This window comes from Xyrauchen texanus, chromosome 5 (genome assembly GCF_025860055.1).
Source record: "Xyrauchen texanus isolate HMW12.3.18 chromosome 5, RBS_HiC_50CHRs, whole genome shotgun sequence".
NCBI classification, from domain to species: Eukaryota; Metazoa; Chordata; class Actinopteri; order Cypriniformes; family Catostomidae; genus Xyrauchen; species Xyrauchen texanus.
This window is the reverse complement of record NC_068280.1, coordinates 29,640,425-29,668,241: the sequence shown is the minus strand read 5'-3', so window position 1 is coordinate 29,668,241 and position 27,817 is coordinate 29,640,425. Positions and strand designations below refer to the sequence as shown.

The 27,817-nt window shown below is 37.2% G+C and overlaps 1 protein-coding gene across 1 annotated transcript; it reads left to right on the top strand.

Moving 5' to 3' along the window:
* On the top strand, positions 1-26,653 carry LOC127644219 (FHF complex subunit HOOK interacting protein 1A-like). Its single transcript, XM_052127283.1, has 11 exons — positions 1-105; positions 4,773-5,465; positions 10,314-10,472; positions 10,738-10,824; positions 11,248-11,415; positions 12,440-12,519; positions 12,794-12,993; positions 14,953-15,906; positions 16,163-16,347; positions 24,728-24,848; positions 26,443-26,653. Exons 1-11 carry the CDS (start codon positions 1-3, stop codon positions 26,646-26,648), a joined length of 2,958 nt encoding a protein of 985 aa, XP_051983243.1. The 3' UTR covers positions 26,649-26,653.
* Positions 26,654-27,817: the final 1,164 nt, after the last annotated feature.

The window sequence follows — 27,817 nt, the reverse complement described above, 5'->3', positions numbered from 1 at the left end:
ATGGCATCCATGCTTGCCAATGGCATCCAAGGTGACCAGTCACTGGTCCTGAAAGGTGTGGACCCTGAAACATGCATGATCGTGTTCAAGAACCACTGGGCGCAGGTAACTATTATTTTTCTGTTGTTCTTCCCCTGTGTGCCTCTCTTAATTTATTTACAACATTCTCTACTCTGTCACAGTTTTCTATGAATTCTTGCTTCTGTGTTGTGTCAGAACACATACAGCAATGAAAATATATATTTTCCTCAAAAGAAATTAATAGTAATTTTGAAACCTATCACATGACCATCTGAATACTATGTGCTTAATCTCAGTAACTGCCCTGTTATTGGACACTTTTATTCATGGATTAAATTAATCCTGGTTTACTGTGCATGGTACATTTCTACAATTGCATTGGCAATTAAAAACTACTGTGTTTGAATGATGCAGCATCCAGGACTCTAGGTGTCAGTGCAAGACATTGTAAGCCACATCAACATTACTGTGTGCACCTTTTGGAAATAACTTTATAGACAAGTGAACTGGGGCCATAATCAAACATGCTAGCTTAAAATAACCTCTCTCTTTCTATTGAAGCATTGAGAAGTCTGATTTATTTTAGTGAATTGGTTTGTTCAGATGGTTCATTTAAATAAAAAGAAAAAAAAACATTTCAATAAATGCTGCTGTTCACTATATTTTTGACTCTGTATTCATACTCATTATAAATTATAGTTTGTAGTTTTATTGGTTGTTGTTTAGTTTTGGGTACATTTATGTATTATTATTTTATTATTATTTAATCATTGATTAATATACAAATAAATACATCTTAAAAGTTGCTGATATTAAATTTTTTTTTTATTGTTTTATTATTTACTCATTGTATGCTGCATAAAGTGTAATCATAATAAAATAAAATTAATTAAACTATTTTGTAATTCAGCGAATTAAGTCTGCCTTCTTACGATGCTCTTAGCGCTCTACGATTACTCCAGAGCACTCGTAAATTTACAACCATTTTCAAGTACTACTTAAGTTACGATGGTTTTGGGAAAGGGGCTGCAAAACGATGGATACTACGATCTACTTAGACTTGAGATGCTTTTTGGAAACAAGGCCAATGGCATTATTGAGACCAATGGCATTATATAAGACAGACATTAGGGTGGTTTTCTGAAAGGAAACAAGTATGATGTCATCAGGGGTGGAAAGAGTACTGAATAATAATACTCAAGTAAAAGTACTGTTACATCTTAAGAAATGTAGTATGAGTAAAAGTACCTGTCCTAAAATGTACTCAAGTAAGAGTAAAAGAGTAGCTCATTTAAAAGTACTCATGAGTAGTGAGTATTGAGTACTGAGTTGCGATAGCTATGTCCCTTTATAATAAAAACTCTATGCTGCAATTTAAAAATGTTGCACCCATATCGTAATTTACATTCCCTTTTATGGCCATTTGCCAGAAAGAATACAAAATATAGGTATTTTATAGGTGTTTGTGACAACTTTTAAAATACATCACTTATGATACTGTAAACACTACATGTATCTGATTTAAAAAAATAAATAAAAGGGCGACATGATTACAGAAATGAAAAGATGAAAGTTATTTTCAATATCATAATGTATAAAACAATTACTTTAAAATCAGTTTATGTGTTGGGTTTAAATTTCCCTTAATGCCGACAGAGAGTTACAGTTGCAAATAAAACATGTTCAAAACATGTAAAAAAAAATGTAAATGCATAAAAAAATTATGAAAACCCACTAAAAAAGCAGGGTCAATTGGTGCGTTATGTCCCGCACAATATTCATTATTTAGTCACCCTTATGAAATCCCTGATGTGCATGAATTTTGAAGCTCCAAAAATCACATGAGTCAGCATAAAAGTAGCTTAATCCATATGACTCCAGTGGTTAAATCCATGTCTTCAGAAGAGATATGATAGGTTGGGTGAGAAACAAATCAATATTTAAGTCAATTTTTACTATAAATTCTCCTCCCTGTTCAGTCTATCTCCACTTTAACTTTCACATTCTTCTTCTTTTGTTTTTGGTGATTCACGTTTTTCATGCATATCACCATCTACTAGGCAGGGTGAAGAATTTCTATTTCTGTTTCTCACCCAACCTATCATATCTCTTCTGAAGAGGATTTAATCACTTGAGTCATATGGATTACTTTTATGCTGCATTTATGTGCTTTTTGGGGTGTCAATATTTTGGCATCCATTCATTGTATTGTATGGGTCTACAGAGCTGAAATATTCTTCTAAAATCTTAATTTGTGTTCTTCTGAAGAAAGAAAGTCATATACATCTGGGATGGCATGAGGGTGAGTAAATGATGAGAGAATTTTTAATTTGAGTGAACTATTTCTTTTAGTAGCCCATGGATGGCCACATCGTACTCCTTTTTGAGATACAATGTTCCACATTGATTTAGTTCTTGTATCTTTTAAGCCCATCAATATTTGTGTTCTAATTCTAATGCATGATGCATAATTTTCAGAAGTTTGTGACTGGTGGAATGTTCTGCCTGAAGTATTGTTCTACAAAGGTTAATACTTTTCTATCAGGCATTAGAAAAAACATGATAAAGGCTAAGCATAATTATACATTATTTTATCATCTCTACTTTCCTGGTAATTTATTATACAAATTAACACATTCTCTATATCAGGGGTCAGTTTTATAAAAAAAAAAATATTATTTAAATATATCACTGTTTTATTCTATTACATTAATACTTTTAAAGCTACTCAAGTTATTCAGCCAAAAGCAGAGAGTGGTTTTCTTGTTTTGTTGTTTGATTAATATCCTTTATATGATATAGCCTACTAGACTGCTCAATTCGGTTAAATGTACACTTCAAGTCTGACATTTTGATGCAAATCCGTTTTTTGTTCCACTGTTTACACTCACTTTAGACCAAAACAACTGTATTTACATTAATGCCTCATCAAGACGGGCATTGGTGGAATTACAAAGTTTATTTGATCGTTAAGCACTCAAACATCAGCCACCTGTCAATCAAACAGCACGCAACTACAGACGTCAGGAAATAAAAAGTAATACTTTTATATTTTATCTAGATCAACCAACCAGTGGTTATCTTGCTATCGCAATTGTAGATGTAGAACATAGGCTAAATATAGAAAATGACTCTGAAAATGATAAACTGAAGTTCATCATCGATATTGATCTCTTTTTTTAAATTGTTCAGATAAACATCAAAATTGTTTTATTGCCCAGCCCTATTGATAACATTGCCTTAATCTCTCACATTAACCAAATAATCTCAGTGATAGATAGCTAATTTACAGGCAACATTATAGACACCGAATCTATTAAGCAGAAATATGACATTTACCTCGATGTGTTTCTTCAAATTAGAGGCAGGATTAATGCTGATATCTGGCTTCAGCAAGTTAAATTCACATGACACAGTCAAGCAAATTTTCTCTGCGAAAAGCCCTTTCAGGTGTTAAACTGTGCTTGAGGCATCCTCCACTGTTGGCGCCAGATCTACAGTTGCTGTTCAAGTGTGATTAGATTTGATGGGAGTCACACTCTCCCTAGCCAATCACATTGATAGATAAAAATAAAATCAGGACAGGGAAGTAGCGAACACAGATGGTGGGAAAATAGCGCAGTAAAAGTAAAGTTACAGCACTTAAAATATATTCAAGTAAATGTATAACATTTATATCTACTTAAGTACAATTCCTGGGAAAAACTACTTAATTACAGTAACATGAGTATTTGTAATTCGTTACTTTACACCCCTGGATATCATATTGGATTATTTGAATATTTTAGCTAGCACACACTTGCATTGTTAACCTCTTCCTTCCTACATGCTTTGCATATATCTATGATCCACTTTTGTTTGATGCCATTGGCCATCCTTGGACTTCCTCTTCCTAGTGTCTTCAGGTCATTCTTTTGCTCTGTTAATAACTCAATCTCAGTCTGCCACACCTAACTGGCAGTTTTGTCACCATGGTTATAGAGCAGTACCAGGACAGAAGACACATTTTTTCTGTTGATATAGTTTATAGCAGCTCCCGCCTACTTCTGAGCTATTTTGCATGAAATAGATAAGATCCTTTCCCTATAAACCCTGATAAACACTTGAGTCACACTTAAAGTATGATGGTAATTTATTTAAGTTAACAAAATCAAATCAAACCAAGTGGCATTTATTTTAAAGAAAGATAGCACTTTTAAGGCAAAACACATACAGTAGATGTTTGTGGGTTTTAAATTATGAAGCAATAGCTACAGTATTAAGTTAAAAATTAAGATGGAAAACATTTCTAGAGAAACTTTCTAGTTGTCAAATGTAGATGAACATGTCAGTAGTTAAATGGATGATGGATGCTGTACCTGTGGTTTTTGAGCAAAAACCACCCATGTGAACATAAGGCACTGGGACTAGTTGGGGACCAGTTTAGGCACAAAAGGAATTGGGACCAATTTTTAAGTGTTTAAGTGTGGCTTAAGTGTCCAAATACTTTTTGAAGCCACTACATATTCTAATAGATTCACTAAAATAATGATATAAAAAAAGCATCCCAAAATCTGTTTGGAATCTCTATGAACTCTTTGGAATTTTTAATTTCCAAACATTCTATACAGTTAACGCTTTAATATGGATGGACTTTATGACAAAAACTATATTACTACAGCTGCAAAGGGAAATCTTCTTGTTATTTGTTAGTGTGACCAAAGCTCCATTTGGCTAAGTCAAATGACTTCTGATCTCTTACAATTTGTCAGGTGGTGAAGATTCTAGGGAAGCACGACCCCTTACGCATTAATGTGGGCGGCCTGGGAGGAAGTCACAATCTTGGTGGAGGAGGAGTACTGGGAAGCCTCCTTTTCGGCCCAATCCCTGGTGATGAGGCCAGCACTGTGCAGAACTACGTAGAGCAAATGCTCTTCCTCCTGATGAAAGAGGAGTGTGGTCAAAGTGGAGCCATGGGGCCCATACTGGTGTTTGTGGTGATGGAGAACGTGTTGGAGAGACTGTTTATCTGGAGCCTGAGGAGACAATTCACTGACAATATGAAATTAGAGCAGCTGAAGATGTACGAGATGTTGATTGGACAAGCCAGGCAGTCATTGCTTCACCTTAAACCTGTACTCAGGCCCTTGATGATGCTTCTGTCATCCTGCTCTGGCTCCCTGTCTGGTCCGAGCTCCTCCGCTGTGGATGCAGAACTTGTGCTGCTCCTGAATCAACTGTGCTGTGTCCTGGCTAAAGACCCATCTATCCTGGAGCTGTTTTTCCATACAAGCGAGGACCAAGGAGCAGCTAACTTCCTTATCTTCTCCCTGCTTATTCCTTTCATACACCGAGAAGGGTTGGTTGGACAGCAGGCCAGAGACGCACTCCTGCTCATCATGGCTCTCTCTGCTGAGAACCATGTTGTGGCCAAACACATCGCAGAGAACACCTACTTCTGTCCGGTATGCACCTGCTGGTGTGGGTATCCTCTTCTCTCCCTTTTCTCTCCTTCGCTTGCTAGCTATAAGATATTTAATCTAGAAAACTAGAGATTCTTGAGTACTATTTGACTGAATCCAAGATACTGCTGTTCTAGGCAACTCATTGGTTAACCAGTTGCAACAAACCCCTTGGGTTAAGAACACGCTTGATAATGTTGTGAGAGAATGATCAGCTTAACTTAAAGGTGTTTGGTGCAACCAGCAGCTGATCTTTTTGAATCGCATTGCCTATATTACCATATAAGTCTGTAAGGGCCATGTTATTTTCTGGAGTCTAAATACTGTAATGCTTTGTCCTGGAGATTCCTGGAGATGAATTAAAAATTTCTTCTGAAAAATTATCAGGCTTTCCCTCCAATGATTTGCAACAGTGGGCCCTGTTGGGGTGTCCAGCAGTACAGGATGTTCAAGCAACAGTTGCCTGTTATGTAAAGTCATTAGAACTAATTGCATAATCTGTGATGGCATGGATGAGTAATCTTATTAAGAAGAGCTCATCACCCTCAACTTCAATAGAGTCTGGCTGCAGACATGCACTCTTTGCATCACATGCACTCTCAGCCCTCTTTGACCTCACATGCACTCTCTTCCAATGAATTGGGAATATTTACCAGTCAGTTTGTGTTACTGCTAATGAAGCTGGGGAATTAAAAATTGTTATTGTATTAATATTATTATTATTATATACATAATGATTCTCATCTTTACTTTGTATTTTCAATTCAATGGCTGTTAGTTACTCAGTATCATTATTCTGTTGCCATTACCATCCTGACGGAAGATTAGTGCAAACAAGTTTTTCCTATAGAGTTTTGTTTTTGCAGCGGGGAAGCCCCCTTGACCACCCCTGCAGCCCACAAAACTGGCTCAGACCTAACATAATTGGTCCGAACTAAGTATTAGAAATAGTAATGTTAGTCAATTCAAATATTTAATTACAATTAATCATGTAATTATGGTTAAGTGTGATTAATCACAGATTTTAAAAGTGCTGATATTTTACTCTTTAAATACTTATTTTCCTGTCAAAATGCATTTAGTTCCTGTAAAGGGATCAATGGAAAGGAGGAGGCGAGAACCGGCTTGTCAATATAAATAATAGTTGAATATAAAACTTAAACAAAAGACAAACACACACATGACGGACATGTCCGTAAACTATCTCTCTCTCTCTCGCACGATCCTCTGAAGTCGACCTTTATCCCTCACGGAGGCTTGATTAGCCTAATACGGGACCGGGTGTGTAGGATCACGACCCGGCCCCGCCCTCTGCCCTGCCAGAGTTCCTTTTTAGAAAAGAAAAGAAAACAATTTATAACAATTATGTTTTATTAACATTTTCCAAACAAAACATTCCACAGTATAAAGATAGAAATGCACTTAAATGGCACCAGTTGAAGTGACATTAAGGCCATGTCAACACTAAAATGTTTTCATTTGAAAATACTTTAATTTCGCTACGTTATGGCATTCCGTCCACTCTGAGGCTGCGTCCACATTTATCTGGATACATTGAAATCTTCGAAACGCTCTCCATCCAAACGTTTGTTTTTGAAAAGTTTCTCATTCAAATCCCCTTACTGTGCATGCAAAAAAAAAATCACCTTTCCATGTACGGTCTGAAACGCAACTGTCATGTTCCACACATGTTCCATTGCCGTACAGCAATTCCGAGTAAACTTCCCGTTGCCTTTAAAGGAATGAAATGTGAAGGTGGTACAAAGCAACATTTATCTTTAACAATGCTATCAAAGTGAATATCAGGCACAACAATGCCACTACAACACGCCATCTTGTTTTGGGTTGAATGGATCACATGACTGTGTCACATGACAACAAATATGTCATCGTTTTCAGATTTCTCAGTTTTCCCTGTCCACACTACAATGTGGACAAAGCTCCTGTGTGGACGGCAGGCCAACACGTAGAGAAAAAGATGCATTTTCAAACTAAAATGTATTAGTGTGAATGTGGTCTGAGACAGATCTTTTGTCCAGCAAAAAGGGAGATTTTTCAAAATTGCTCTCCTAAGTGGATAAATCTGAAAACAGCGTATTCGCATTGTAGTATGGAAGGGGAAAGCGAAGATATTCGAAAACTATGACATATTTTTTGTCTTGTGATGCAGTCATGTGATCTATTCAACCCAAAACAATCAAGATGGTGGCCCATGTTGTAACCGCGTTGTTTTGCCTGCTATCCACTTTGGATAACATTGTTAAAGATAAATGTTATGTACAACATTCACACTGCATTCCTTCAAAGGTGACTGGAACGTTACTCGGAACGTAAGGACAATTGTTTCAGACCAAACATGGAAATGACGCAGGGCCACGCTACTTAAGTTTTTTCGCATGATATGGGATAAGGGGATAAATAAGGGGATTTTAGCGATTTTAGACGTTTCAATGTGGATAAGCAACATTTTGAAAACTTTTTAAAAAGCAGTGTGGATGGAGAGCATTTAGAAAATTGTGGATGTAGCATGATGTTTCCCAAAGTCTAAGAAAATAACTAGTTGAAAGAACTAGTCCCCATAGGTTGTGTATTCATTGCAATAGGCATTAAATCACTTAAACCCTCATCCTCCACAATTAATTGGCCATCAGGCTGTAGCTATCCACTTTGCTACAGCAAATATGAAGCCGCATTTACACGATTTGCAGCTCTTTCTTGTTCTGATTTTAGCGCTGGCACTGCCTATGAAAATTGGTTGAAATAGTTTGAACATTGAGTGGCGCCTAACAACGGTTCTTGGAAATGCACCGCTGTGCCAAAGAAACGATAATGCTTTGTTCCAGCAAGTCATGTGAATGCGAGTTTAATTTGCTGCATGTGACAGTCAAAAGACCTCGCACAGGTGAGATCTCCAACAAGCTAGCTATCAGTGCTATGTATCGTGTGTTTGGCTTGGAGTTTTAAACTAGCTGTGCTTCTGTGGTCAAATTCCAACGTACAAAGGCTACAAATTACTTTAGTTTTGTCCGATCTGAGTTTGCTTTGTACAAAACAAAAAACAAAAAAAAATAGAAACTTTTTATTTAGAGGACCTTTTTTCATCACTTGATTATTGACATGAAATCACTGTGTGTTTGTTTGTGGTGTGTACATCAGTGTAATGTCCCCTCACATATCGCAAAGGTTCAACCCTTTTCAACCAGTGTTTACACACAGCGCTTAATAAAATATCAGAATCGAATGTTACATTTATATAATTAAAGCGTTAAACCTTTTTTAACTTAATAACATGCATTAATTAATTAATTTCAACAGCACTATAAAAAAAATCTTTTTGGTAACAGATTTTAATGTTTTAAATGTTTTGTTCATAGTTAAAACAATTTTTTATTATTATTATCAAAAATAAATGACAAAAAATATATATTTTGCAAATGTTTATCTTTAACTACACATTGTTATTTGATCAATCAGTCAGTATTGATACTGATTTAACTTTCACTAGCCTTAAGTATACAACACTGTTATTGCTGCATTTCTTCATTAAGTGAGTCAGATGAAAGGTCTGACTGATTCAGTGAGTTCATTCAGTTGAGAATATGATTTAAACCAATATCTTGTGTGTTTGAGTCTTTTGTGTGATTCATTATATTAACTGGCTCATAAGAGTTCGGATTACACTAGGAATTATTTTTGTCTTTTAGTACAATTTATTCAAACTCCGAGCTCAAGTAGTGTTACAGGAACAACTGGTTGAAATGACCTAATTACATTTACATTTAAACATTAGGCAGTTGCATTTATTCAAAGCTGTGCATTCAATTTATAAATTTGAATGGTTTTATGACTCTTTAAACATTTTTATCATAAATTAACATTACTGTAGTTAACAGTGCTTTCACACTAGCACTTTGGTGCATTCCTGTCTTCATTTGGCATGATAACATTTTTTGGTTGGTGTGAACGCTGTTATCTGAACTCTGGTAAGCACCCACAAACCACTTGAAGTCCACTTGAAAATGTATTTGAACAGTGTGATGTGAACACGTTTTGTTGATGATAAGAATGCAATCATCCTAAATCTCGAAAGTGAACTGCTGTTGATAAAGTATAATTTGTCTTTGCATGCCCGTGGATGCAATTATTATGGTATAATGCATTTCTCATACCTCCTTGTCTCCAAATAAATTGCTTTCAGAGAGCAGCTTGCATTCTTTACATCACTTGCAATGCATCAGTGGCAGAAAAATGCTAACATTCTTCACATCTTCACACATTCAGTGTGTCTGTGGCAGAGAAAAACAAGTGCCGTTCTGTGCAAGTAAAGTTTTGGTGGTAAATAATATGATGTGAACAGTGACTAGCAAGGGCACGGGCAGGGAGAAGGAATCAAACTCTGGTTTGAACCAAGTGTGAAAGCACCGTAAAAGGAATAGTTCGCCCAAAAAGGAAAGTTCTCTCATCATTTACTCACCCTCATGTCATCCCAGATGTATATGACTTTCGTTTTTCTGCTTTAGAAGAGTATCTTAGCTCTGTTGGTCTATTCAATGCAAGTGAATGGTCCAAAATTACATAAAGGCAGTATAAAAGAAATCCATATGACTCCAGTGGTTACATCTATATCTTCAGAAGCTAAATGATAGGTGTGGGTGAGAAACAGATCAATATTTAATAAATGTTTTGCTATCAATCTCCGCTTTCACTTTTCATTTCCACATTCTTCTTTTGTTTTTGGTGATTCGCATTCGTCCAGCATATTGCCACCTACTGGGCAGGGAGGATAATTTATAGTAAAAAAGGACTTAAATACTTTTCTGTAATCCATCTTTTTTGTTTAACTTGATGAAGGTTTTGGCCACAGGTCTGAGTGGACTCTACTCCTCCTTGCCTACTAAGCTGAATGTCCCTGCTGAGGACTGGCACTGTCTGCACCGTGAGGACTGGCTGGAGCTGCCCGCTCTTGTGCAGTTTCTGAATCCCCTGGAGTTCTGCAATGCAGTCATACAGGTGAACCCTGAGTTGACTTAATGTTTCATTACAGTTCATGTTAACTACTTATGTCTGTGCCTGTCATACAATAAATGTGTTTATAATTAGACAAAAACCTCCTCTCTGCATTGTGGACACATTTTTCCGGAAGTCTTATATCAAGAGACAAAGGTTGTGCCTGAAATAAACATTATTGTATTCCCCATATCTTTATGTGTGGCCAGCAGTAGATAGGGAGTAAAAATAAATTAGTTGGGTGTGAATGCCTCTTTTTTTTGCATAGGTGGCCAATACTTCTATCAGAGAGCAGCTGGTGGGCTACATCCACAATGGTTTTCTGGTACCGGTTCTAGCACCAGCATTACACAAGGTTAGTTGGCCATGATGTTTTCTAATCACTCCTCATAATCTTGGCCTCTGGTGTACAAAATCTCACATTGGCTTGAAACAGGGATACCATGGTCATGGGAAACTTGGAGATATTAGTGAATTTTAAAATTATGATTGTGACATTGAAGACTGAAAGGACATGGTAATTAATAAAATCCTAAAGTCATGGAAAACCGTAAAGTTTCTAGTAGTTTTTTTTTTTCTAGTTTAAGTATTTAATCAACTAGACATTATTTAAAAATGTTTTTTTTTAACCCTTATCCAGTAATCATGAACGACTGTCATATCACAGAAATTAAATGGTCAAAAGCTGTTGGACTTCACTTTATCTTTTAGGTTTATATCCAATAACCCCTGTTCTGTTTTAATATACTGCATTATGTTCTGTTTTAAAATACTGTAGTTAACACTTGAAGAGGTGATGACCACAACAGCATACCTGGACTTGTTCATTCGAAGTGTGTCTGAACCTGCCCTGCTACACACCTTCCTCAGGTTCATCCTCCTCCATCGCCATGACAACGTACACATTTTGGACACACTAGTTAGCCGCATCAATACTCCCTTTCAGGTACCCATATTTCCATACTCTGTCAGCCAATCACATTCAGCATTTTTGAAAAGCAGTACTGATTTGAGAATAGACTACTGTTACTGTTAGTGCCACTGCTGTCATAATTATTGACATATATTTAAAATTGTTTGTCATATATTATTTGTAACATAATTTGTAATATTAGTTTTTTGCCAAATGCCTTTTAAAATTTAGTCAAAAATGTGTCTTGTAATATTCTTTAATTTTAGTCAATATTACTCTGACTAACATGGCATATCATTTTTGTTGCCAAAATGTTAATATAAAGGGCAAAATGACAAAAATACAGTATGTACCAAACATCTGCCAAATATTTTGAATAATGTATAAGTTACTAATTAATCTTTAATATTGATTATTATATGTTTAAATAATTCTATGAAAGACTAAACAATATGAGAATGCTGTCCTGAGAACCTGAGCTCCTGAAATAAGAACGTAGAATGCATATACTGAAGTTTTAGCTACTTTTTAGAAGTTGTTGTGAATTCCTTTTGTTTTAGACAGTTAAGGATATTGTTACATGTAGTACGTTTTTAAGAACAGTACATATTCACAACACAAGTTATGCCTTCTGGCAAACGTGTAAAAATTCACCCGTTCTTTTGCTTCATTGTCTGTGCAGATGTATGTTGTAATATTTTGTTTAAGCTCAAGCGGAGAAATCCCTAACATACTATGACTGGATTATTTTAATAAATGCTTTCCAGATTTTTCTTTCTGTCATCATTTTTGCCATAAGTATGTTTTAATTAAAAACTTTTGATTCTTGTCTTGATTAGTCTTTTTCGTCTCATCTTAGTTATTGTTTTCAAATTTAAATACCTTCATCAACGAGCATTTTTGTCATTCATTTCATTGACGAGATAAACACTGACAAAAATTATTTTATTTTATTCAAGAATAATATGGGAGAATGCCTTAAACCAACTAGTTTTTTTTTTCACATGCTTGGTGTGTTCATTTAACTTTTGGTTTACTGGATACTCTTTTGTTTCAGCTTGGAACTGTATCACTGGCTTTGTTCCGCACTCTCATTGGCTTTTACTGTGAGGATGTTATGCTCCAGTTGATTTTCAAGTGAGTATACTTCAACAGACTCTTCATGTTTGCTTATTCACTCAACACTTTATGTATTTCCAACAAGAAGTATTAAGTCGAATGTACTATAGATTGTCTGAAAATCTTGTTGTTGTTGTTGTTGTTTTGGAGTTCTGCAAACTTTGGTCACAGAGTCTAGTGTCAGAAAAAGACATTGTCTATTGTGACATATGTTTATCATTTTCCCTTTGAGAGTAGCTTCCTGGAGAGCTTTCATGTAACACTATAAGTGGTGTCTTGTGGTGTCCCACAGGTACCTTATCCCTTGTAACCACATGATGTTGAGCCAGCGCAGAGTCCTGAGAGAGAGAGATTGTTATTCTCTATCAGCTGCTAAGTTTCTAGCCCTTACACCCTCCTGCTGTTCTCCTGAGATCATCCCTCCTCCACTCAGACAGCTGGACTCCATCCTGTGGTCAAAAGGCACTGCTGGTGCTCATACTGGAACTATGGGTAATATAGTTGTGTTACTTAATGTGGAAAAGTTGTGAGCAATGCCATGTAGTAATTTGAGTTTCTAGTGTACATCATGTCCAGTGTTAATCTTGTCAATTACTGACAAATAGATTTTTTTTATTATTATTATTTTGTCAACGATAATGAAGACAAGGCAAAATAGACATATTTTGATGATAGTCAAAAGATTTTAATTAGAACATACTGTTAATGAAAATATGATGAGGAGAAAAATAATACTGCTATCAATGTCTTTATTTCTTTCTTTAAAATTTTTTATAAAAAATAAACTATAAAGAATTTATTCAAATAATCCACTCATAGTATGTTAGAGATTGCCCCCGCTTCACAAACGGGTTAATTACCCCACTCAAACACATTATATATGCAATTAATCAGCTACAGTAATGTGAAAAACTCTTTGCACATTATCTTGGCACATTGGATGTTTCACAAAAACATTTGACTTTCATTCTTAAGTTATTTGATATCTTCTGCTTGTGTGTATCAATAGAAAAAAATATTTTTTAGATTACCAAACATTCCTTTTGCAAATAGAATTGAATAGAAGTAGAAAAAGGAGCTCTGCAACAGATGGTATGTCCGCAACAGAGCCCAGGGCTGAGTTTCCCAAAAGCACTGTAAGCCTAAGTAGATCGTAGAAATCATTGCTGCCAATGGTCTCTACGATCAATTTAAGCTTGTGATGGGGAATGCAGCTTAGATCTCAACATCATTGAGTCAGTCTGGGATTACTTGAAGAGACAGAAGCAATTGAGAGAGCCTAAAATATAAAACTGGCAAGTTCTCCAAGATGCTTGGAACAACCTATCTGGCTTGAAAATTTATACACAAGAGTAGTTAGGAGAACTGGTGCTATTTTAAAGGCATAGGGGGATCACACCAACATTTAGTTTTAGTTTTTTATTCTTACGGCACTTTTTTTTTTAATAGTTAATTGATTTAAATTATTCATGACATTATTTTTGAAATCATCCTTTCTGTACAACATTTTTCACAACTGCCTAAGACTTTTTGCAAGTTAAGTATATCTGCAACATAATCATAATATTACAACTAACAACTGGACAGACAATTAAGTGAATGTACGTGGACTTGAACTAAGTAACACGCTAGTCAGAATGTTTAATTTGTGTTGTGAATGCGCTGTTTCCGTAAAAAGTTGCTACACGTAACGCATACGTGTAATAGTCTCTAAGATTCATTACATTGATAATAACTTCTAAAACATTCACTACATAACTTCTAAAAAGTACCTAAAACTGTTCTTCAGTGTACTCCATTCATTATATTCTATTCTGTAGCTCAGACATCTTTGTCATGTTGTTGATATTCATAAATCATATTTTTGATAAATGTATAAAAAAAATGTATACTGTAAATGTTTTTAAAATGTTTCAAAACATTTGTTGAATATTTGGTTTAAAGTTTTCGTTGACTGATATTATATGGCAAAATTGACTAAAATCTGTGAATTTGACTTGATGAAATATTGGCTAAGTGTAAAGGAAATTTTCATCAAAAGACAAAAAATATGACTGAAATGAAAGAACTGTGTGAGAATCTACACTGATCATGTCATATTTTGATGACAAAACACATAAAGTAATGAAATCCTATAATGACCTATATTAGTGCACAGCTGTGATTGTAAAAAACTTTTCTCAAAAGATTTTCACCTGTGCTGTTAGCACACTTTAATGCCTTTCATGTCTCTGTGTAAATAACTTTCATCTTAGAGTACATTTAGTCTGCAGTACACTTCTCTAATTCCTGTAACCTTATTTCTTAATTTTAGAATATGAAATCTGGATTTGCCTGTAATTAAAGTGTTCTAAAGTACTTCTATGTGAGGTTCAGTATTTTCCTCAAAAAGAGGTCATGAAATGGACTGTGTACCAACAACAGTTTTACATTTGCTTGATCTTTCTCTAGAATCAGAGGTTGTCCTCTCAGAGGAGGATGACTGTGGTCACACCTGTGCCATTGGCTCCGAGATCTACCTGGATGTCAGTTACCTGCACTACCTGTATGATGCTCGAAACAGCATAAAGAACTGCACACGAGCATGCCGTGTGTGGTCGGCCCCTTACGATGGCGAGAACCCCCCTTCAGAAGAGTACCAGCCAGAGGAGGCAGGTAGAATTCGCACATCAATTACCAGCAGGAATACTCCTCACCAAAATAAGATGCATCACTCGGGTCCACCCCACAGAGCTGCTGCTCCTGGATTGTTGGAGCTGGAGTGGGATGATAGTTATGATGCTTGTCCAACACAATACCAAACAGAGGAAAATCTCGAGGCTAATCCCATAGCAGAAGAGCCCCCAAAACACATCCAAGAACTGCAGAGATCTGCTGTTATGCTTGTAAAGGGCTCTTACGTTGAAGAGTCTGAGTTCCAGAATGATGTTATGGTCTATGACCTGGTTGCTCAGAAGGATGTCAATGACTCTGGTAACAGCTGTCATGTCCCACTCAAACTTTCTGAAGAATCAAAGCTGGAGGAGATAGGTGAACCAATAGCTTATCAAAAAACTCATAATTCAGACTCCTCAATGAGCAATGGCTTGAGCACCCCTTTGGACAACACAGAGAGTAAAAAGAGAGGGGGGGTTCCTGCACAATCAGACCATAAGTCTGTAGCCCCAGATGGAGAGGACCTCATGGCCCAGTATGAGGAACTGCTAAGGACTCTGGGTACACAGTCCAGTAGTCAATTAAAAGCATACCGTGAACCCAGTAGTCCCACTAACCTCATGGATGATGAGGAAGATGAGGTAGACTTTAACTCTTTCTCACCAGAGACACCAGAGGCAGAAAATTTGCCGTCTCCTCTTGGGACCAAACCCCACTGTGGGAGTAGGGGTCATGCTGTGCCCTTTACAGGTCAAAGAACATTTTATTAAATACTCCTTTACACTCTTTGTTTCTTTAGACAATTTTATTTCACAACTGTTTCAGAGTTTAGTTCCACCTCCAAATCAAACACAAAGAGATAAAAATACCAGGAACAGAACCAAGCTTGCCTTATAGTAGTATAGAGAATTTTGAATGTTCTGTATGATACTTAAGTTTATGCTGCTATGGAATAATTGTGTATGTTTCCCTCTTTTTCTTCTCTCTCTTTTTCTCTCTCTCTCAGGGCCATTTGTAAGTGTGTTGCTGTCCCATCTAGAAAACATGCTAAATAACTCTCTCCAAGTGAACCTACTTCTGACTGGAATCCTGGCCCAGTTATCTGCTTACCCTCAACCACTGCTGTGCTCCTTCCTCCTAAACTCTAACATGGTGTTCCAGCCCAGTGTCCAGCCCAGTGTTCTCTATCAGGTACTGGAATGCTTTGTCCTTATACATTTGGACTCTTTGGACAATATGGCAAAAAACACAGCTTGGCTCCAGAACCTAGTGTGCTGCCACGCTGCCCTCTAAGGCAGCATTCTAACCATCATGGAACCTCAATGCTCAACATAGGCAGCAACTCACAGCCACACAAATAGCACTTTGTACAGTAATCTGGAATTTTAATGCTTTGGTTTCAATTGAGTTAACTAGCTAACTGTGCAATACTCTAATATGCACACATATACACAGCATATCTTGGGGAAAAACATACATTTTTAATTACATTGGCGTATTTACTGTATAGATACATTACTGTGAAAAAGTTTTAGGCAGTTGTGAAAAAAATAATAGTGACTATGTTTTCAAAATTAATACCATGAATCATTTTTAATTTATCAATTAACTTTTTACAAAGTGCAATAAACTAACTAAAGAACTAAATCCATATTTTGTGTGATCATACTGTCTGCTGCAGGACTCCTTGTTCTAATTATATTCTATTTGCATAATTAATGTTTGGAAATCTAAAGTGTATGTTTCCTATTGACACTCTAAAGCAGAAGACATAAAATAACCATCTTAAAGGGGTCATGTAATGATTTTTTTTTTAACTTTATTATTTTCCTTGAGGTTCACTTAAAATGTTAGTAAAGGTTTCTTCTAAATAAAACTTATTTAACTTTTTCCACCCTGTCTCTGGCCCTCTGCCTAAAATGCACAGTTTTCTACTCTGTCCCCTTTTAGACTTCAATATACACACACACAACCTGTGTTATGATTGGCTAACATCTTTGAAGTGCAACCCCCCAACACTCGTGGAACAGTTTTATCCAAGAGTAAAAGAATGAAAATGTTCAAGCGCTTTACAAAAACCCCTGAAAGCACTCAGTCCAGGCAATCATTCATAGCTACACTCACTAAGCACATCATTAGGAACACCTGTACAGCTAATTAATAATGCGATAAATGCCTTGTTGATGAGAGAGGACAACTGAGAATGGCCAGACTGGTTCAAGCTGACAGAAAGGCTACTCTAACTCAGAAAACCACTCCGTACAATTGTGTTGAGCAGAATAGCATCTCAGAATGTCATTAGTAGTGCCTGACTGATTTAATGGTCAGCCGATATTATCAGCCTATATTAGCCTTTCACAGATATATTATATCGGTTTATATGTTTTCCTATATGTGCAGATATTAAACCTTTTTTTAGAACATATAAAGCAGAAAATAATGCCTGGGTGATTTAGAATTGGTGTCATAGCTTAGTATGTCTAGCAGAGCATGCTGCGACTCCATTGTTTACAGAGCTGAGCCGACGGTGGTTCTGTAGACAGTGCAGAATTAAGTGGTGCAGAGTTATGCGGTGTCTTCTCAGTAAGTTTCTAACTAGTTTTGAAAACATACTGGAAAGTTAAAAAACAATGACTCCATCATTTTCCATTTTCAATATAACTAATATAATGTTAACCCTGTCCCCGACAACCATGTCACTGACGTTTATCACATCTGTTTGCTGTTAGCCAGCTATATTTTTGTCAGTGCAGTCAGGATTGGAAGGATCAGAGCAAATTGGTGGTGGATTGTGTCTGTTGAGTGTTGATTTAATTCTACGTTGTTACCTAGTTGGTGAGACGCAATGCTGGAAAGTAAATAAACAACGCCTTCCGAGTACCTTTTTATAGTCATATCGGTCCACAATTCACTTAGAAAAGGTCTGTTTTCATTCTAGCTCAAAAATTAACTATATCGGCCACCATATCAGTAATCGGCGAATTTCCCCCTATTCTGCCCTCACTGTTAGACTCAGACACAGCTATGCAGATAGATAAACTCCTCGACAATTGACAGTTGTAATGTCCTTTTATTGACGTATCCTTCAACAATCGACAGAGTGAAACTACAAAAAGAAACAAATAAACAACATGTATTCTAATGTATGTTCACATGTAATAAACAGCATGTATTAATGCAAAGTCTGGCTAACATTCATCAAAACTAAAAACTATCAAATATAATCTTGATTAACATAAATGTTCACAAATATTGTTTTTTCAAGACTCATATTAAACATAAAATACTCACAAGCAATGCTTTCTGTAAGACAACAAAGAAGGAATAATGTAGATCACGTCAGAAGTGGATTCTGCTGTCAGTCATATTTCAACATTGACTGCTGTATTTTCTTACTCTCATCTTAGTAAAGGTTAAACATAACACTTGTAACAACTACAACGCCTCCTGCTGGAGGGAGAGAAAACTACTTCAGCACACTCCCCGCCTGACGTCCATAGGATGTCACCGTTAATTCTTGGACCGTTGGCTACGTTCATTGGAGTTGCACAGCAGAAGTACAGTCTCTGTAACTGGTCTCAAGAAAGATTTGCACGAACCCCCAGAAGCAACTTTTATCTCTACTTTCCTGACTTTTCCATCTCGGCTGGGGAAGGTATTGATCACAACTCCCATGGGCCATTGGCATCTTTTGGCTTGGTTGTCTTTGAGAAGTACAAGATCTCCTACTTGTAGATTTGGCTTGTTCGACTGCCATTTCCTTCGATCTTGCAACGTTGGCAAGTATTGAGTTCTCCAGCGGTGCCAAAAGACATTAGAAAGATGCTGCACCTGTCTCCACTGGCGTCCGTACAAGTCTGACTTGCCAAAGCTTCCAGGAGGGATAGGTGGAGATCCAGTCTTCTGGGTAAGGAGTGTAGCAGGTGTAAGAATGAAGGGACAGTCGGGATCAGATGAGACAGGAATGAGAGGTCGAGAGTTCACAATGGCGGTTACTTCTGCAAGAAGGGTTACGAGAACTTCATGGGTCAGCAGCTGAACTGAGTTGGTAGATAACATTGAGTCGAGAATACGCTTCACCTAGGTCGAGATCTTTCAGACCCTTTGCGAGATCCTCCTTGGAGAATGCTTTCATTACTGTGATGTCATTAGAGGCGATCTTATGCAGCCTCAAGTTAGATGAGGCCAGGGTTTCTTGAGCCTTTTGAATGACAGAGATGGCCTCGGTACTTGATGGCAAGGAGACAAGCCCGTCATCGACATAAAAATGACGTTCCACAAGATGTTTTGTTGTATGGTCTCTTTTCTCTTGATCTTCTGATGCCCTCCTGAGTCCATAAGTTGCTACTGCAGGCGATGGGCTGTTGCCGAAGACGTGTACCGTCATTCGGTACTCCACAATTGATTGTTCCATGTCGTTATTCTGGTGCCAGAGAAAACGCAAAAAGTTCCTATGGTCCTCCCTGACCTCAAAGCAGTGGAACATTTGCTTAATATCAGCTGTAACAGCTACCTTCTCTTCACGGAGCCGCATGAGCACTCCCAGCAGGCTGTTGTTGAGATTCGGACCAGTAAGAAGGACGTCATTGAGGGACACTCCTTCATATCGTGCGCTAGAGTCAAAGACAACCCTTATTTGGTCCAGCTTGCAGGGGTGATACACTCCGAAGAAGGGAAGATACCAACACTCTTCTTGTTCAGTAAGGGGTGGTGCTACTTCCGCATGGCCGTTGTCAAAAAGGGTTTGCATGAATTCCTGGAAGTGACTTTTCATGTGAGGACGTTTGTTCAGCATATGACGAACTGAAGCTAGGCGTTGGACGGCTTGCTGCTTGTTATTGGAAAGGCGTGGCCTAGGTGAACGAAAGGGCAGCGGAGCAACCCAACTATTTGTATTGTCCTGATAGACTTCCTTATTCATTATCTGCATGAAGGCTGTTTCTTCTTGAGAGTAACCTGGTCTCTCATCCAAACTTGTTTGTTGGAACACGGTTTCTCCTATGGACGTGTTCTCAATATGGTTAGGGAAACTGACCTTATTGTGGCTTTGTGGGATGATGCGTTCCTTTACTTGGATGAAGTTCTTGCATGGAAGGAAGTGACTCGGCGACCATTGTCCAAAATGTTTGTCTTGAAAACGCTTGCCTGTACTGGGTTTGTGAGCTCCACCCAAACAAATGTTTCCAATAATCACCCATCCTAGAGCTAGCTTCTGAGCCGAAGGGTGCATTTGGAGGTCCATTGCGTTGGTCAAGAACTTTGTGTGCTTGAATAACATCCCTACCAATGAGAAGCAGGATCTTAGCGTCAGGATCAACATCTGGAATGTCGGATGCAATGTCTTGGAGGTGGGAATGGTTACGAGCAGCTTCAGGTCTAGGAATCTCATTGCGATTGTCCGGCAGCATGTCACATTCGATAAGTGTTTGGAGCTTTAGACGTGACTTGCTATCAACAGATTCGACAATGAAGTTGTATGCTCTCCTCCCCGTAGCTTCCTCAAGGCCTGCACAGGTTCTCAGCTTGTATGGGAAGCAGCCTTTGGTGATGCCGAACGTATCGAAAATTGAAGATCTGGCAAGTGACCTGTTGCTTTGATCGTCCAAAATAAGCGTAGGTTTTGAGTTTCTTCTCAGGGAAGCCCTGTGGATAAATGAATACAGGACTGATCTTGCCACATGAGTGACTTTCGACTTCACTCCCACAGACTTGCGTACATGAAGACGTGGCCGTAGGTAAAGCTATATTGCACTCCCGCCGTTGTCGGAAGCAGGCTCTGTGGTGGTTGCCCAAGGTGCAGGACCAGGATGAAGAGCAGTAATGTGTGAGTTGGAGTTACATTCTGCACAAAAGGTCTCGGCTTTACATATTTTTGCCTGATGATTAGTGGATGCACAACACCGGAAACATATCAGATTCCTCTTCAAATAGACCTTACGCTCCTCCAGAGGCATTTCTCTGAAAGCTCTGCATTTTTTAAGCGTGAGGTTTTTTGTGGATTGGGCATTCTTTATTTGGGTCATAGATGTTTGTTCCTGCAGTTGGATTTGGCTCAGTGCTGACCACTTCGGTCCGAATGACTGAGATTGCTTCTCTCTTACTCTGCTTGTCCTGAAACCTCATCTTAATGGGTACAAGACCGGGTTGCACTGAGTGCTTAAAGCTTGGGTCGTTGCGCATTTTTGATTCTGTGCTAATGAAGGCAACAAATGCTGAGAATGGTGGAAACGATACAGAATGCTCCTTCTTGAATTTAGACCCATACGTCATCCACTTTTCTTGCATACCGAAGGGTAACTTCTCCACAACAGGATGAATGCCCCTTGCAGTGTCGAGGTACAGTAGGCCTGGGATATAGCCTTCGTCCTTTGCAGCCTCTATCTCTAGGAGAAGATCCTGAAGTTCTCTTAAGAGGTATGGGTCTTTGTTGGAGGTTCTCGGAAAACACTCAAGTCTGTCGAGTAGCGCCTTCTCCAGGGCTTCGGGGGAGCCGTAACACTCGTCCAGTCTTTCCCATACTTTGCCCAATCCTTCGGAGGGTCTGTTAATATACACTGCTCTCAGACGTTTTGCATATTGAATGGACTCTGCTCCGAGCCATTTGATCAATAAGTCAAATTGTTCGCTAGCAGACAGGTTCAAATCATCAATAACATTGTTAAATGAAGATTTCCATCCCCAATAGTCACCTGGCATGTCACTGAACTTTCTGAGGCCGCCAGTGAGCAAATCACGTCGTGCTAGAAACCTAGCTATATCAGTCATATTGCCATGTTGTGGAGTGTATCCCGTACTTTGATGTGTCGGTAATGCTCCAAATGAAAGTTTCCGCACAGGAATGTTTTGGGAAAGTTGGGGAACATCTTTACGTTTGTCTGCACTCGGGGGTCGATGGACGTACTCTGTGTCAGTAGGCTGGCCTAGTTCTTGTTTTGGTGGCTCGTATGGGACAGTTGTTGCTAGAGTATCATTGTGCTCTGTGTTGTGAAATGGACTTGAATCTGCCTTTAGGATTATTTGGTGTTTTACATAGTCGCGAGTACGTTCTGTGGAATCTACCTTCACGGACCCCGATGCAGATTCTTCTTCAAGATCAGTGGCCGCTTTTCTCAAAGACAAACGCCTCAGCTTGTGCGGCTTCCGCATCACACTGCTGTTGTAATGCTTGTAGTGTGGCATCCAGGCGCACCTCTTCTACTTTAAGCTCCGCTTTCTTAACTTTCATTTCAATTTCCATTTTTGCAAATTCTGCTCTTGTACGAGCTGCTTCAGCTTTAGCTCGAGCATTGAGAGCGGCTATACTGGCAGCTGATTTAACTGAACCTTTAGAGCTCTTGGAGTGATGCGATTTCTTGGAGCAGACAGACGCTGAGCTTTTTCTCCCTTCTTCAGACATAGTTGATTATGCTGAGGCTGATGTAACATCCACTTGTTGTCGCGTAGAAAGCATTGCTTTTTCACTATTATGCCCTCACTGTTAGACTCAGACACAGCTATGCAGATAGATAAACTCCTCGACAATTGACAGTTGTAATGTCCTTTTATTGACGTATCCTTCAACAATTGACAGAGTGAAACTACAAAAAGAAACAAATAAACAACATGTATTCTAATGTATGTTCACATGTAATAAACAGCATGTATTAATGCAAAGTCTGGCTAACATTCATCAAAACTAAAAACTATCAAATATAATCTTGATTAACATAAATGTTCACAAATATTGTTTTTTCAAGACTCATATTAAACATAAAATACTCACAAGCAATGCTTTCTGTAAGACAACAAAGAAGGAATAATGTAGATCACGTCAGAAGTGGATTCTGCTGTCAGTCATATTTCAACATTGACTGCTGTATTTTCTTACTCTCATCTTAGTAAAGGTTAAACATAACACTTGTAACAACTACAACGCCTCCTGCTGGAGGGAGAGAAAACTACTTCAGCACACCCCCCTCTAATATCAGTATCTTATTGGTCTCAAAAATCCCATATCGGTCGGGCTCTTGTTATTAGTAAGTGTATATGTCCCAATTTATGTAAAGCACAGAATCAAACTACTAAAGTTGTTCCGAATGAAATAACAATCAAAAACTGAACAAGTCGGCATAATGTTGCTACCGAATTCTTCTATTATCAGGCATACAATATATGGCGATACAATAATGGTAAATAAAGCTGAGAACAGTGAAAATAGTCCAGACTAACATAAGCTGTGAATGTGAAGGGTTAATATATCTGTATTCAGCTGTAATGAACAGTCAACCCAGGTGTTTGCCTCTGTTGTGTGGTCGCTTCAATACATATCTGGTCAACTGGGGGAGGGGATCACCCTTGACTGTTAAGCTGCTTAAATATGGGAGAGTGGGTATCCTTATGCGTTCTTATCGCACTAAATACAGATACTACAGCATTGTCTTTCGTTGCACTCCACACTATGCATTCTTCTTGTGTAATAAAATAATGTAATCTCACATCAATATTTCTTGAGCAATTATGTATCTCTTTGGAAAGTAACTGTGTAATAAGCACGCTCTGCTCCGCATTGGAGTCCTGATCATGATTTATTTTGCAATTTTAAATATGCTGACAACCAAACAGTAGTATTACATTTGTCACTCACTGGCATTACTGTTGTGTCTAGTATAGTATGCTACTCATTTTTAACACTGGGATCCTTCAAAAGGCTATACAGAGATGCAGTTTTTCCACAACCAGGAACACAACAACATCTGGAGTTCTTGCATGACATATTCATCTTTTCATTAGTTTAAAGCAAACTACAGTAACAATAGTACCACCTTCAGAACTGAAGTAGCTCAGCCAACCAACAATTTTGTATGTTGTGGAGGTGGGGCTATTCAAATGACACTGCACTGTTATGTCACAATGTAGCCAATTTCAAAAGGAGTAATTTTTTGCCGATTAGAAACTGTAAATGCTCTTTTCGGACTGGAAAATAAGTTTTGAGTTCAGAAACTCACAGTATGTTTTTATAGTACAATGACCTCTTATACAATATGTCAAAAAAATCAAGGAAAATATTATTCCTCATGACATGACCCCTTTAAGGCAAATAATGTCTTAATGTTAATAATGTTGTGAAACATCTAATCTAAAGACTTTTGCTCAGTACTGTACTATTTTATTTACTTTCTGTATTGAATGAAATATACTTTTATACTGTTTACTATATTTTTAATAATTGTTTTCTAGAGTACATTTATTCAGCATATGAGTGGAACTGAAGAAATCTCACTAATGTTTAAAGCCTTTTTCATATCAGATACACATTAAAAGAGAGATTAAAGCTATAATACTTCAAAAGCCGATGATTTCTCAGTCTTTATAAAACCCTTTGTCTTGCTATTCTATGTCATGTTGCATTTATTAGCATGTCTTTGAAGGTCATGTGTTAGATCTGTTGCTTCATCGGTTTATCAGCAGACACTAAGACGTACTCTTACAAAAAACCATTTACACTGTATCAGGAATGCAGAATCTGATAATTTATTCAGGTTTCTCTGTTTATTCCTTTCTCGATCTCTTCCTCTTCATTTTGATTTTGTAGGTCCTGGCCTCATTAAAGAACCAGATTGAGGAGTTGTCAGCAACCCAGAAAGACTTCCCTGACCTACTAACAGCTGCTCAGCACTGCTTGTTGGCCAGAGAGAGTTCATTGAGAGATCAAGGTGTTCAAGTCATTTTTTTTTATAAGATGTGACATACCAAAACATAAAACACACACAACTGTTTTACTGTAGCTTGTAGTCAAATATAATGATAATAAGCATGCACACAATCTTTGATCAAAACTCATAAGCAAAAGACTTGACATTCTAGGTTCTTATCAAAAATATGATTCTGCCATGCAAAAGCAAAATGCTGTTACTACACATTTTGTCAAAATTAAGTAAGGACCAAAATTGTGTCACTTAGGATGTAATCTGTCCTGTTACGGGTTTTGCTCAACTGTGCTCAGATTCAGAGAGAATGTGTCTTATAATCCACATATGGCTGAAAAATCTAAATACTTGTTGGTCTCCTAATCTTTTCACACTGTACATTTGTACGTTGTAAGCTGATGTGCACCTGAGTTCAGAAAACAGCTTTCAATCCAACCAAACTCTGACATCTACACCAAAAGCTTTGCTGTGAAAGCACCCTTATTATGAAAGACACTAGAGAAGAGTACACTAAAATCACTGCAGAAAAATAAATAAAATAGACCCTCTGTTCAATTTCTATTTGTAGTTTAATTAGAGGCAAGATTAATAAGGGTTTGCAAATATTCTTCTTCATATGGTTGAGCAGTAAGTCAAGCCTCAGAAGAAAACAACCTCATGTTTTCTTAATGTGGCCTTTTCCTTCTGGAATTGTTCAGTTTATTTCAAGGTTTTGCTTGACTATTCATTCCATGATTTTGCCCCAGTGTAATAGAGTATATTAAGTTTAAACATATACCCACATGCAATGAAGCATGGGAGGAAATAAAGGAATGACGTCAAGATCATTTTGAACAATAAACCAGGGGTATTCAAATAAATGCCATTTCTTGCAAAGGTCCGAACAAACATAATTTACACTGTTTAAGGAGCTTATATGTTGTATTGCTATGAAATAAAATAAGCAATGTGCATTTCAGGAATATTAAAATAATTTAAACTGCAACTGTATGTCAGGATATGTAAATTAGGAATACGGCACATTTGGTTGCATTTTTGCCTCTCTCCAAAGCTGCTTTGTTCAGTATAAATATTCTAAAATGACGTTTGTGCAACGAATGCAAGATATGATTTAAGTAGAGCAGATACTTTTTGTGATTCTGTGTAAATAAAATTCTGCATCAAACCTTAAAATTTGCTATTGTCAGTAATGAAAATCAGTGTGTGCCTTGTTTTTGGCTTTGCACAGGAATCAACAAACATAAGACACAAGCTAAATTGTGTCTAAAACATCTGCTGCCTCTTTGTGGCATTACAATATATGTGTAAATGCACCTTGTCATGGCATTTATGGTGCTTCAGGTGAATTTTTGGTGTTGCATTTGCAGTGTAAAGACATATTAACTGTTCCATGTGGGGAAAAAAACAATGCTTATAATTGTATTAATTTATGCAAATGACCTGTTATAGTTATAGTCTTCTTCATTCATCCTCTGTGTTGTCTTCAACTAATTATCTTCATATAGATTTATATGCATAATGTTATGGTCATTTCTGTGAGAATAAGGACATCTGATATGTATTGGAAAATGACACGCTTGTCTGTTCTATTCCAATCCAGACTCTGTCGGTCCACAGATTGGAGATCACCTCTATGTTTGTGAAGCAGACAGAACCAAGAAGAATCCAGCTATCCAACCCAAAACTGTGGTTTCCACAAACCGAACTGAGGTATATGCCACAGTTCTTTTCACAGAGTTTCTTAAAGAACTGGCAGCCATTGCACAAGAACACTCCGTCCTTTCTCATCTTTCCATAGAGGAATAGCCTTTCCACTAAATATCAAATTGTCATTAATGTTTCCAAGAAACTTCTGAAACATTTTGTATGAACAGTCGTTTTTATTGAAATAACTATTTTGTCAATACGATACCTCTACATTTTGTAATTTTGATTGTCAATGGGCCATTCTTATCAGCATATGCATTTTTCTCAAGTGGTGTGAACAGTTCTTGTTGATCAATGTCACCTGCCAGAAAGTAGTCACTTGACTAATGTCCATAATAACATGTTATAAAAGGACAACTGTGTTTTGAATGATATATTTTGCAGGATATTTCACATAATGGCCTTATGCTAATAGTGCCTATTTTTTAGTCCTCCATTATCTCAACATTCTCTGTAATTCACTGTTATAAAAGCTCTGTTTGTAAACTTATATAGTCAAATTTGACAAAACTGACCAAATGACCTGATGTCTGTAAGATCGCTGTTTTGCATCTCATGTTAAAAAAACATTCTTACAAAATTGCTTTGTTTCCTTGTAGAGCATCATTGATATACATTTTTACTGATAGTAGATACCTAAGAAATTTCATATCTCCTATGTAGCACAAAGGTTGTCAGTTAACATGTTTGTAACTAGCAACATATCTAATTGATAGGATGATATATATTTCTTTAGAGGGTGTAAGGTATTAAAGCAATTTTAGAGAGAGAAATTCATATTGTTTTCAGTTTTGTTTTTCAAAGATCTATTTATTTGATTGCATTGCATTAGAAAAATGCATTAATTATATGTAATTTTGCTGAAACACAATCAGGGAGAGGTTTCAAATTCACGCAAATGTTATGCAGTTTGTCATACTTTAAACTAGTTTGTTTTCTTTATTGCGCAATTCAGATCTCAATGTCATATTATCTTGTTTATGTAGAAGATATTACATTTCTAAATTTCTAATGTATCTGCATTATAGACTTCAACCTTAAACATCTTTTATGCAAGTGTATGTGGCCTTTAAAGTCAAGTCAATTTCTTTGATACTAAAGATTTAAAATGTTGAGTTATGTATGACATACACATTTTGTTTTATTTAATGCAAAGAAACTCCAGTTGCATATTGAAGTACAAGAAATCACGTTGTTCCAGGCATATGTTGTTTTAGTACAAATTAGTTATTACATAAACTTTATAAGTGCACTAAAAGCAATTTAGT